Below are 14,222 nucleotides of genomic sequence, written 5' to 3' on the forward strand. Positions count from 1 at the left end.
GTAGGCATACTACTCGGTTCAAGTTGAAGTACAAAACTACAATTTGCAAAACACTTTGGATGAGTTCTCACGGTTAATCTTTCAAAGACAAAGTGAAGAGATCTTACTCCTGAAGCATCTGCTACTGACACTAAAGACTGTTTCAATGATCATATAAACCAATAGGCATCAGTAGCAGCATTTCTGAAAGCTGCATAACAAAGGTGGTGAAACATATAGAATGGACTCAAAGATGAAAACTCATGACAGCTAAAAGGGATCAAGAAACATGCTTGCATTTTGGTTAACAGTACGTGAAGCCTCTCTGCCCAGGATGCAAATAATCTGTATTGTAACTAAACTGGTCTTTTATTTACTCAGGCAAACTATCTGGCTTCCTTGTCCTGAGGTACAGGGAATGCACAATGCTATGGAGGAACCATATTTTTCTTATGTCTTAGGTGGCTTGTCAGACAACAATACTGCATAATACACATACTACTTTCAAAGCCAGAGTAACAAAACTGCCTGTAACAGAATCACAGAAACGTTCAGGTTTGAAGCGACCTCTGGAGATGATCTGGCCCAACCTTCTGTTGAAAGAATGCTCTTAGATTAGGTTATTCAGGGTCTGGTCAAGCTGAATCTTAATTATTTTGATGGAAACCTGCCTTGATTTCTGAGAATTCATAAGCAGACAACTGAATGACAAGCATTCATTGTATCACTGGACCATCACATCAGAAGCACATTACACAGAGACCTGTTTTTGGATGACCTTGACCAAAAAGCATATGAATTCCCTATCTCGTTGACTTCTCCTAGAAAAGGCCTTAAAATAGTGTATTATCTATTATATGTTCTTCAACAACATGTTAATTATCTTGCATGTCTAACACTAAAAAGTATTCTGTAGATATTAATACTAGTGACGTGCCATAATAACTGCTCTAAGAAGTGGTAGATTCTGACAAAAACATGTATTTTATATTTTGGTACAAAAGAAGAAAATATTATTAAAAATAATTAACAGAAGTGAATGCGCGGTTAAGTACTCAACAGTCCTTCCAAAACAACAAGTAGATCACATATGTCTAACTTGCAGCTAAGGGTAATGATGAAGAAAACTAAGCATGGGCTGAGGGTACCTTGTCTTTTACGGCCTTTTGCCAACAGGAACACAAGATGCAGACATGGCCCTCAAAAGATGCTGGTCAGCAGAACCCCAACTCAAATGCACATGGCACAAGAGTGTAAGAGGTTTAAGAAATATTAACAAGTAGTCTGAAAATAATAATTTCCTCACACCTTGACATTTCATAGAGGTAGCTCAGGAACTGTCTGATCAACTTCTGTTTAGCTAGCACAGCTGATTTTTCATATCCTATGACAACGCAGCCGAATCCAGTCATAAGAGATACTTAGAATTAAATTGCTCCAAACATACATGGATATTCTCCTTTCCAAAAATTGTCATTTCAGAACAATTAATCCATTATTTCTGCAAAAACCTACAGAGGAACAGTCTTACATGTTTCAAGCACACCATGTTCTGAATCTGGCTTATACAGATGGTGTCTACAAAATCACTACCTGGACATCACAAAAGTAGGCTCATACCCACTGCACTGGAACAGGGAAATTTACGTTTAATATAATGTTGTTAAAATAACCATTGTGTAGAAAACGTGGGATACTAAAAAAAGCCAGCTAATATCCACCACTTAGTAACAAAATGTAAATTAACATTTAACTTTAAGGTAACTGCTGATATCTACTACTCAATTTTGAAAATGAGTTACTGCTAAGGGAAGATACCAGTAAGGTTTACAAAGTCAAGAGATGAACTTGCTGAAATCTCTAGTCAAAGAAACTCAAGCCTGCCTTAATTTCTGATACATTTAGTGAGAAATTTCATTTGTCCAGGCCTACAGAAAATAAGAAAATTCACTGGGCATAAGGTATCAGAGGTTGTTAAGGAATTACATTAGGATGCCTGATATAAACGTAACTTTTAGACAGGAAATCAAATACAATTTACTTATGTTTTAATCTTACTCCATAATAACAAAATGATCTCTAATTATCTTTCTACAAAACAGCAGTGCTTATCACATTACCTTCTGCTACCTAGTAAAGTGTTGGGCATGTCATCCGGAGATGCTTAATTGGCAGAGTCAGTACCTGAGATGACTTAAATTCCATTTTTGCTCATTCACATAGCTGCAGGGGGAATGATTTCTTAACAGTCTGAGATTTTACTCAGCTCTCTATGGTGGAAAAAACCCCAACCCTAACCTCTATAATTAGGACTAGAAATGTAAAAAAAACCAAGCAACAAATCTAAACCAAAAACCACAAGACCACATCCATCAGGTAGAACACATCAAGCTGTGTCATGCTAAACTGTGCATGGAAGAAAAGCATCCCCTACCTCCAGTCTGTGCGCTGACTGGCCTTAGACCTGGGCTTGGCATGACAGCTCCTCTGACGGGATTCTGAGCTGGTGGTGCAGGAAGAGTGGTATAGACCACCTGATGGTTCGCGGGGGTTCTTGGTATAGGAAGTTTTGCAGCAGTTTGAGTCACTGGCCGATGAGTTACATTCACTGTTGTTGAAGCTGGAAAAAGACAGAGATCACATCCTAGAATGGAATTCCACGACATTAAAGCTGATGTGTGTATTCCAGAGTACACATTTCCTTTGGAAAACTGACTCATCTGAGTCACACACAATAAAAACTGTATCTGTGAAATGCTATGTGCTTTTGATAATGCAAGAGAAGAGAAAACAGCCTAAACAAACACCATTTTTCACCTGAAATAATAATGTCTTTATATATATATATACACACACACAAATGCCAAACAGAAAAGATAAATGTAATACCTGCCCTCCCCCCGCCCTTGGCAAGGTCCTGAATCTAAGCACAGCTGTGAAGAATATAAAACCCACCACCAAAGAGTCTGTAGAACAGATCAGTCATAAGACAATTCCAATGCCAACTAATCTTCAACAATCATCTACAGAAGAAGAGAGTAATATAAAGAAAAAGAAGAGGATCTATGTTTCTTTATGTTAGAAAGAAAAATCAAAAAATAACACAGCAGACAAAATAACATTTAACTAGGCATGGAAGTTCATTGTCAGCCTTTCCATTCATTCTGCCAAGAGGATTAATTGACAAGTGTAGTTGAAGAGAGCTTGGAGTGATGTTGCTAATGTTTTTTTCCCCATTACTTAAATAATGCAACTGCTACACTTTTACAGACAACAGTATATTTAATAATTTCCATGACCACCCTTAGCAGGATTTCTTCTTCTCCATGGAATTAATTTGATCCTGAATTATTTCCAAAACAACTGGCTATCTTTTGCTTTCACTTCATCAGTTTAAAAAAAAAAGTTATGGGAAACTGACTAGAACGGAAGACTAAAAAGTGCCTCAAACATTCTGAACATTCACCTGGAAAGATTAGCAGAACGCAGAACACACAAGAGTCTAGTTTAAGAAAAAAAGCAGTCAGTGCATTCACACCAGGATGTAAAACGAAGGTACCTGTAGGTAACACATGAACGGTGTTCTGGGAAGGGCCGCTTGTGGGCACACCTGTCTGCTGGGCAGCGTTCGGCTGCGCAGGCTGCAAGGGTCGAGCTGTGGGCTGGGTGGGGGTGCTCAATCCTGTAACAGGTGTCTGGTTCTGCTTCTTGCTATCTGCTTTAAAATGAAATGAAGTTGTACACAACAGCAAACAGAAACTAGAACATCGCAGAGTTTTAAAATCTTTTTTTCCCCTCTGACATTCACAGATCAGCAAAGGACATTCCCTAGCATGACACTACTTTGATATTTTCATTCTGCAAACAAAACTGTAGAAAACTCATTCAAGTCCCCTCACTTGCATAATCTCAATCTTTCCCCCTGCCATACTCCATAATGTTTTATTCTATCATCATGAAGTCAGCATAATTTGGAAACCTGAATTTAATGGAACGCTATGCCAAAGCCCTCAAAATTTCTATTAAAAAAAGAATAGCCCAAAACCTTAAAAAGGTCTAAATGTTGCTGTACTCAAGTTGTTTCAAAAAAGTGACAGAGCTCCCTGAATAAATCTTGTCTACCTTTGATGATTACATCCTTTTATTATTTGCTGATTCTTTGCTTTCTTCAATCTTTAGTCAGCACCATTTATTGCTGGTTTGATTTTTCCATGCTATTTTCTTAAAAAAAAAGAGGAATCACTTTATTACTTATAGGAAACTTTAAAAAGAGAATTTAAGTTGCTTTCTCACATTGACACCCTCCTCAACATGACTTACTCTGACAAGTGACAGTGTCTCTATCTGTAGTTTATTACAGAAATCTTTTTTCCTGCTTTAGTTTATTTGTGGCAACATAAAATATTCACTTAAGTCTGTATGTAATCAAGCCTGTGCACAAGCTAAATAAAGAAAAATTGAGAAGGTTTCGCCTGGATATTTCAGCTAGATTAAAGTAATAGTGAGCAGAGAGGGCACCATCAAAAACTAAAAAACACAAGATAAAAGAGTAGGTTTTAAGGGCACTCATTCAAAAAAGATTTTCCCTAATGAAACTGTACATGCAGCAGCCACTAATTTAGTAAGAGTGCACAATATAAAAATAAAAAAGCATTAATATGTATTTTACTCTTGAGAAAACATATCAACAGTATATTAAAAACACATTTAGAATCTATCAATTAAGTATCCTAACTAAATTTCAAAGCATTAAGAACAGGGTTAATGGCAGTGTCACTCAAGTTGTTGGGTTCCTTATCAGCTGGAGATTATTTTGATGGCCTAACAGAGCTGTCTTTAACACCAACTACTAATAGCTTGAAATAGCAGTACCCTTCACAATCTGCTGTATGATAAATTAAATACAATTCAAGACCTCAAAAATAAAATACAACATAAATTGCAGACCATACTGTCTTTCTGTAGACTGAACAGCCGAATTACTTCACTGAAGCCGTTTGATGAAAATACGATTTCCTTTTTTTCAAAGTCTATAAAAGGAGCAGTAAAGGGATGTTCGTTTTGAAAACAAAAGGCGAGATGTTTCTGGCTCTTTCATCAACTAACAGGACTTGTGATTAGTTCAAGCTTCTTTTATTTTCTATGAGGGATTTTCCAGTGTTCAACAAATTATTTGACTCTGAAGAGAATCCTATAGAGATGCACACACCTGTTTAGTTTGAATATTTACAGTCTGATGTACACTTCAGCTGCCACTGGATAATTTAAGTGATGTGAGTGCATTCTTAGTCGTGACCCAGAGAAGATGTGCTCACAATCCAACTAGTAAAAACCCAGACACGCTACTCCTGTAAAAAATGCCGTTCAAGTAAAAATGTCAGTCTGGGCTTCTTTGTTTTTGTTTTTGTTTTAATCTCACATAGAAGCAAGCTCATTCGTGCCTGACAAATCAAGAGCCCCGTGAAGATTCCAGTTGCTGTAAGGCAGGTCAGGATTGCACCAGTCTCAGGAAGTGATGAAGGTAACCAACTAGACTTCACTGAAGAGATGGAAACAAATAGCAAAGGCTAATTTAGCCACATAAGTAAAAAATCAGCAAGGAAAACAGGATGACTGGGTGCACAGTAAGCACAGGCCTATGGTTAAAAGTAATACAGGAAGAGTTCCAAGGCCAAATGAACACAGCATCGTATTCATTAAAAATGTGGAACTGGAGCAGACAAGACAATCTGATTTATGGAAATGAGCATAAAATGGAAATCATTACTACTCGTGGTATAAGTAAAGCTCCAAATCTAACACAAGGAAAAGAAGAGGGGCTACGTTCCTTGCCAGCAAATGTGCCTACAACACTGCAGTTACAGCAGCAAGGAGTTTTAAGCAACACACTAATTCAAAGTGGTATAATGGGATTACAGAACAGCAAAGACAGCATATGTATGTTCAAGAATGAGAAAAAAATATTCCAGAAAAATATTTTTTTCTTACAAAAATATAAATGCAAAAAAAGCAGAACATGGATCTTTTCAAGAGTACCCTTGTGTATCTTTCACAGAACCACAGAATCACAGAATGTTAGGGATTGGAAGGGACCTCGAAAGATCATCTAGTCCAATCCCCCTGCCGGAGCAGGAACACCTAGGTGAGGTTACACAGGAAGGTGTCCAGGTGGGTTTTGAATGTCTCCAGAGAAGGAGAATCCACAACCTCCCTGGGCAGCCTGGGGTCTTTCTTAGATTACAAATCTGCTTTAGGCTAGGGATAGGTATCAGCTAAATCTATTCGTTGTTTTAGTATTTTTATGAAATAATTTGATGCAGTGCACTACACAAATACTTAATAAAAAGGACAGCAAGAGGACTGTACAAGTGTCAGAAGATACTTGCACAGAGAAAAGTGTCTAAGACTACTCTGATAAAAGGATGACAACAATTGTTCTGGACAGAAATTAACACCACGGTTTCTCAAATGTTACACAATTTTTTCATTAATAATTTTTGCACACATCGGGAAGTGTGCACTAAATTTAGTTGCCAGTGTACTAACTGGAAGATGCTACCAGTATGGAGGTGGACCAAAAGAGCGCGCAGGAACAAAGCTAAGACTTGGGAACTACAAAAATGATGACAGCAGAGAGTCCAACATCAGCCATTGATAAGAATTGATAAGAACTTCTACTATTAATGTGGGAAATTTTGCCTGGGGGCAGTGAAGGTGATCAGGAAAACCTTCATATGTTGTTGATTACAGATCGTCTGTGCGTTGCTTGTCTCATAAGGTAAAGAAGAGAGGAAATGCAAATGATGGTAATTCCTTTCCACCCCCTTCCACACGAAGCACTATTTGATTGCAAACTGTTATATGTAAAATACAGGGTTGAAAGCCAGAGACACGTATTTCTGCGTTAATAGAAGTGTGAGGTTTCAAAATGCCAAAGCAGTAGCTCTTGAAGGACGGGAACTCTGTTTTGCAGGAGTACTGTGTCCCAACCCAGTGGCTCAAGCACATGATTAGAGGTCCTAGTCACTATGACACTAAAAAAAAGAACCAACCCCCCTGCTTCAAAACATTATTAGCCCTTAAAAATAATGCACAGGGCTTGGCCTATCTGCTATGACTGAAGACTGGTCCTGGTGACAGTCTCTACAGTTCCACTCTTCGATGACCCAATACAGAAACTCTGGTTTCAGTTTAATAACCTCACAAAACAAAACACCTAGAAAGTCCATAGTTCTCAATCTAAAGTTTAAGTCTAATTTACTCTATATGCATACTTTGTTATAGAGTATTACAGATATTAATTTTAATTATTGATCCAAATGGAAGCTTCATTGGCAAAAGGAAGGGATGAAGAGTAGATTGCATGAACAAGTTAAAAACATCTACCACAATGTTCAAATTTACTCTGAACCTGAATCTCAGGTCATTTCAACCATTTAGAGACTATGCAGAATTAAAATTTTATCTCTAATAGTAGAAATATCAATTTTTCAAAGAAGATGACAGTGCAATACGTAGTCTTAAGTACAGACTTATTACTTCTCTGAAATACTATGATTCTTCGCTAATACAATGCTCATTTATAATTAGACCCGCCCACAGTTACACAAGACTTTTAACGGAATGCATTTTTTGTAAGATAAAGTGCATCCACACTGCCAAAGGATGTAAGAATACAACTAGATTTACTCTAATCTTGGCATACAGTTCCAAAGCAAAGAACAGATCTGCATTTGGCATCTAAATTCTTGTAAACAAAGTTTTGCAGTTAAACAAAAGATTAGAAATTGTAATAACCTAATGCCTGAATATCAACGTAGAATTAAAAGGTCTTTAGTTAATCAGTAAACAGAAAAAAGGAAATACATCTAGAATAATTTTCCAAAATATAATAAAGAATTCAAACATCTCAAATTATTCCACAAGCCTAACAGATTTGAGAGCAGATAGCAACAATGTTTAAATTAAAGGTAAAAAATCTTAAAGACTGTTTTACAGTAAGTAGAATTCCTTTTATTTAATGCCTAGCAGATTTCTTTAATAACAGTCCTGTCTAACTAAAACACCAAGGAATACAACACACTAAGCAGAAACAGACATTTATTCCCTTCTGTCATTCAAGGGATGAAATAATACTTGTAGCTCAACTACCCCTGCAGCTAGCAAAATCTTTTCACCTACCTTGAGAAGCACCATCATCCTCTTCATCCAGTGTAAGATCAATGACACCTCCTGAATCACTTCCTGTGACCTTCCCGCTCTGAAAGACAAAACTCCTTCATTTTGCAAAAGCAAATCCAGGGAACACAGGTGAAAAGGGGATACGAAGTGAGCATTGACAAGGAGAGGTCTCAGAATTGATGAACTTATTGGAAAGGAACTGATTAAATGAGCAAGAGGAGGAAATTTCAGGCAAATTTCCCAGAACTTGAAAAACAGGCAATAACCAATGATTGTATTGCGGTATCAAATATTTAAGTATTTTTAGCTTTGTAGGGAGTAAATAAACCTGATGACCAGTAGCATATTGTTCTTTTACAGATAAATAAATAACAATTTGCTTTTACAAAGTATCCTTCAATTATGACTTCGTAACTGAGCCATCAGAAGACTCCAATTGTATCCAGCTTTTTAAAGCAATTTCATTATTGTATTTTTATGCATTATTACAAATTTTAGCATTCTATTATTCTACATATAAAGCCGTTTGTAACCACCTCTTTAGAGGGGGTAAAGGGATCTTTTAAGCTATTGTGAAGGCTAAATGTTATAAAAAGACCCAGAAGACCATCAAACAACATTTATCTTCTGGATCAATTGCTGTTCCTTGGCTGTTCAGGCTGGAGGGACCACCAATATTTTCCTGGTTATGCAAAAAATACTGGGGGAGGTCCTATATATTCCTGTGTTTTTAAATATACTTTCCAGGAAAAAAAAAAATCTTAAATTATGTATTGTTATACTGAACTGCTAATCATTTATTATGATTAATTTGAGTAAACCAGGTTCCTTAGGACAGACAAAGGGTTAGGAAAGCAACATAATTATAAAAATCTCTGAACAATTAACGTGGAAAAAAGTGTTAAGTTATACACCCCACATGGCCTGTACAAATACCAACATGATAAATCCTGGGAAGATCAGAGATTTTTCTGTGTAGTCTGATGGGGACAGATGCAAAAGGCCTATCTCCTCCGTGACCTTTCATATGGGGAAAACTAAGCCTTTAGGGAGGTCCCTAAAGACAATTCTCACACAGGCAAGGTTTTGAGGAGAGGGAAAAGAGGTATCATGTGATTCCTAAAAGCAAAAAAACGCTGGGTCCAAATTATCGGTCACTGAATTTGCAGTGCCTGACACAACCGATCTCTTCTTTATGCATTATTACAACCCAATTTCTTCTTGCCTTAAGTTCTGATGCTGCCACTGATGAAATTCTGCTAATAACCTACATGATGTACTATTTGAGTAAGAAATATCTAACTACTTATGTTCACAGGCAATAGAGGAGACCTCTGTAGCTACTCTATCTTTGCTATACACAGAAAAACACCTTTCAGATTTATGAACCATGGAATTCTTCTGTTGAGGGATTTTTATTTCAAAGACTTTCCAGCTTCAGTTTTCTTAGTATGATGAGCTGAATTACCCACTTAAAGCTTAAGATAAAAGGCACACTCCAATAATCAGATTACTTGATTGGCATAAAGTCAAGAGGAATTTCATTCCAACTTGGTCATCTTCCCAGTCAGTGATGTTTATTTTGAACTATGGTGCTCTCTGCCAGGAGAAAGCAGATTGAAAAATGGAGGGGGAGATTTATAAGGAACTGGAGAAAGAAAAAAATTATCGAGAAATACAAAACTCACTAAGCTATTAATTTCTCCCCACTATAAAATACATTCCTGTCAGTTCTTCCTCCACAAGGAAATTTAAATCCTTAGAAAAATACTCTGTATGAGAGCTAACTGTTTTGAAGCCCTACTTCACTGTGCCAGTCAAGAAAGTTCTTTGGATTTCCAAATAAGCAAGTGTCACTGCATGTATATTTTTTTTTTTTTTTGCTGTGTCTGAACAGCCAAAATCTTTAGTTAAACAGGCAACTATTAAATGATAAATCAAATCAGCCAACAGGTTTCATACAGGCATTTCTTGGAAGGAAAGACCTTTGTAGTTAGGCACACTATTCAAGGTTTTCTACTAAACAACTCTGGTAGCAATCTCCTCAACAGAACTATCTGTAAGCAGTTGGGTTCTATCCACAACCCACACTAGAAGTTGCGGATCTTCAGGAAAGCGTTTTGAGTGATGCTCTGTGGTACATCCCCCAGCCCTGGTTCCATGGCACACACACCAGCTACTCTAAGATGCCGTAACTCCACACACAGCACACCCTGAAGTCCTGACTCCCCACTCAGACTCCTCTAGTTCAACCACTGCACGTATCCCCTGAATGAAATATAGTGGTTCAGGAAAATTTTAAGGAAACTTGAAACACTGAAAATGCTGCACATTGTGTTTCCTGCCTGGGGGGGCGGAAGGGGAGGTGATGGTGTAGGAGTGTGGCCGGTTACCATCTGCATGGTTAAGATCTACACACAGAACCATTTGGAGTAATCCCTGCCAAAAGCAAGTCATAAATGGTTTTCAGAACACCCTGTGCCCAACCAACCAAGAAAATAAAATTATTTCCTTTGAGTATCATGACTATTTTACTCAGAAATTCTCTCAGGTAAATTTTTGTTGCTACAAGGACCTGTGAAAACTCCAGTTCACAACAGAACTATGTTTGAGGAAAGGCTAGAGAGGAACAACTGCTATTGCTTCTGTAAATAGCAGGGAATGGGATTCTGAGGAGGAGACTGCCATGTCACACATCAGAAGAGACTCAGACAAACAGCTCTGAGCAAAATCAGAAGCCAGCTTAAGAAGGCTTGTGGCCCTGATGAAGGCAAAGGGAAGCCTGACACTGGACTTTCAGTCATGTATGAACAACCTTCACATTTGTCAAAAACTGAAGTAAGAGAACAAGTCTTTCAGTGCTTTAATATTAGGTCTCCAGAGGAGTTTGGGCAGAAACTGCTAACACAGAAAAGCAAAGTCAAGGCATTCTGGTCTGTTCTCAGTTTTTATCTTTCTCCAAACACAGTAAGCCAAGAATCTGAACCTGCTTCAGCTGATCTCTGCAGAAGAGCAAGATGATGCAATCATAACACCTTTTCATCAGTAGTAGTCACATTAATGAAATAATTAAAACCATTTAATGAGATCCCAAACCATATGCCCAGTGCTTTATTTCACATATTGCCTAGCACGTCTGAGTAATAGAAGATTCAGTCACCTTAGAATATATAACAAGCTGGAACGGAAACAAAATAACCACAGTAATAGAGTAATATGAAGTGATCTCTGTCTGTTTAAAGATCACAGTTACCAAAAAAAAAAAAAAAAAAAAAAAAAAAAAAAAAAAAAAAGGCAAAGCAAACAAAACCACAACTCCCAAAACCACCATTTCATCATTTGTCAGAACCAGAGCACCAGTCTCCAAACAGACAGAAGTGGCACTTAAATGTGATGGTTTAAAAGTTTACAACAGCATCTGGGTAGTTTCCAGCAGTCAAACAGAAAAAATTTACATAGAGATTTAAAATAAACATGAACTACCCAACTCCCGTTTCCATCCTTATTAACAGCTCATGTATGTTAATGTACATGCTGTTTATCCATAGCTGACGAGGTAATTTTGTACAACCTCTAACTAGTAACATCATAAACTGAACCATCCGATTAACCACAACTTTATCTAAGCTGCCTTAGTTTAAATCTTTCCCTGCTTTCACAGAGCAGCCAGCAGTGTATCAATTTTAACACAAACCAATGCAACGAATTAAATTAAAAATGACACTTAACAAATCCTACTTCAAAATGTCGCAGTTTTAAAGATAAATGTGAAAAAAAAAATCAGGAAGAGAGCAATAAAAATACAAAACACCTTTTCCTGACTTTCTAATTTTAACATAGTCACATCTTTATTATTCATCTGGTTGGTGAACTTCCATTTGCAATAAGAAGTTTTGCACAAAAACATGTCCTGTAACTGAACATTTCATACTTAAGTCTAATGTAGATCCAGCCAAAGATGCACGCAACTTGGAGTTGAAAGGCAAAAGACTAGATGAAGTGGGGGAAGTGGACTGCAAGGTATAGAATCGTAGAATCCTTTCAGTTGGAAGAGACCCTCAGGATCATAGAGTCCAACAATTATCCTAACTCTAGCACTAAACCATGTCCCTAGGTACCTCGTCTAAGCGCCTTTTAAACACCTCCAGGGATGGTGACTCCACCACTTCCCTGGGCAGCCTGTTCCAATGCCGGACAACCCTCTCCGAGAAAAATTTTTCTCTAATATCCAATCTAAACCTCCCCTGATGCAACTTGAGGCCATTTCCTCTCATCCTATCACTTGCTACTTGGGAGAAGAGACCAACACCCTCCATGCTACAAGCTCCTTTCAGGCAGTTGTAGAAAGTGATAAGGTCTCACCTCAGCCTCCTTTTCTCTGGGCTAAATAGCCCCAGTTCCCTCAGCTGCTCTTCAGACTTGTGCTCCAGACCCCTCACCAGCTTCGTTGCCCTTCTCTGAACTCTCTCCCGCACCTCTGTATCCTTCTCATACTGAGGGGCCCAAAACTGAACACAGTATCCAAGGTGAGGCCTCACCAGTGCTGAGTACAGTGGCACAATCTCTTCTCTAGTCATAGTCACAATCACTTCCCTAGTCATAGTCCTCTATGATTAAGAGCAGAAAGAAAGGCAAAAAACTAAAGCAGAAGGAGGAAAAAAGGCAGCAGGGATGAAGAGAACTACAAGCCAAGCAGCAGCTGAGCACGCACCACCCCAGATACAGAAGGATGGTGCAAGTGCACTGTAATGCTACTCTCTTATTCCGTGTTGTGTATTTTTCCTGAAACAGCCAGCCACGGAGAAGGCATTTCACATTTACAGGCTTGATCTGTTTTGAAAAGTGTGTTGTTTAAAGAAAATCTTGGCAAATTGCAGGCCCTCAGTTTGCAGTCATGCCCACACCTACCACATTTACCAGTATCTAACTCTCCCTGGGCTCCGCTTGCATGTCAAATGCCCCGAGTGAGCATCTCACTTGACAAGTATGAAGGGTAAGTATTTAAATTCCAAGCACGTAACTTGTAAAAACAGCAACTGAAAGACCCTAAAAGAGGGGCAAAACCCAGAGTAAATCCTTATCCCTTTCAAGTACCTGAGTGAAACCTGGTTGAGTCCTGAAACAGTTGCTAAGCCACAACATCCTCTAAACACCACTTAATCAGTTAAATGTAAACTGCTTTATAGCACATATGGAATATTAAATAATGAAAAGTACGTATAAAATGAATGCGACCTTCAGGTTTGTGCATTTTTCTCAAATTAATATTGCAAATTGGTATTTCTAAGTGTTCTATTAGCTGTAAAACTTTTGCTGAAAAGTGATCTATAGTACTGATTGTTCCAAGTAACATTTTCAGATTGTTTTTAACCATGAAAACTACTAGAAACAGACTTTGTTTTAATTTCTTACATAAAATCTCTATTCATATTACCGTAATTACACTTCAGTCTAGGGTTTTCTACAAAGGACTGGTAAAAGTGTCCTATACTCAGAATTTCATGCATTCTCCACTGCATATACTACGACAGCACCACATCTGCTTCCTTCAAATCCCAACCACAGAAGTCTTTTTAACAATTAAAGAAAGTACTGAGAAGAAGATGTACTGACAAATAAGCTATACTTGTGGGGAGAAGTGCTAGGAAAAAGCAGCAATAATAGTTTTCCTTGAGGAAGAAAAGAATTATACAGTGACACTCTAGAACCAATGCCACATGGATGTAGAAATTTAAAATACAAGTATAGTAGCAAAAGAGTTCTTAGAGGTAATAAAACCCCCAGAACTTGTTAAAAATGCATAAATACAGTGAACAGGATAATTAAGAACTTTCTTCATTCTTTCGGAAGACTGTCGTGATATCCCGTATGCCACTGACTGCAATATGTAATAATGAACCTACGCACTAGTCGATAGTTAAATTAATAAAGGGAAATCAGAAAGGGATCAGCCTTGCAATAAAATGAAGGGATGTCTCTGGCGTTTAAGTGATTCTGAAGCAGGTTCCTCATCTGCCTCCGGAAAAGTAAGGACACTGAGACAGGCTACTTACTACCGTCTG

At 37.8% G+C, this 14,222-nt stretch overlaps 1 protein-coding gene across 2 annotated transcripts in view; it reads right to left on the reverse strand.

The window, feature by feature from the left end:
- ATF7IP (activating transcription factor 7 interacting protein) overlaps positions 1-14,222 on the reverse strand; it is a 118,334-nt gene that overhangs the window by 8,180 nt on the left and 95,932 nt on the right. The window contains exons 11-13 of one of the 2 annotated variants that reach the window (XM_065658581.1): positions 8,161-8,239; positions 3,539-3,694; positions 2,414-2,599 (exon numbers count right to left, since the gene is read on the reverse strand). In XM_065658581.1, coding sequence (XP_065514653.1) covers positions 2,414-2,599; positions 3,539-3,694; positions 8,161-8,239 — 421 coding nt within the window. Of the gene's footprint in view, positions 1-2,413; positions 2,600-3,538; positions 3,698-8,160; positions 8,240-14,222 lie in introns of both variants that reach the window. The other variant, XM_065658580.1, reaches the window with a different exon arrangement.

The sequence above is a fragment of the Caloenas nicobarica genome, chromosome 1 (assembly GCF_036013445.1).
Source record: "Caloenas nicobarica isolate bCalNic1 chromosome 1, bCalNic1.hap1, whole genome shotgun sequence".
NCBI lineage: Eukaryota > Metazoa > Chordata > Aves > Columbiformes > Columbidae > Caloenas > Caloenas nicobarica.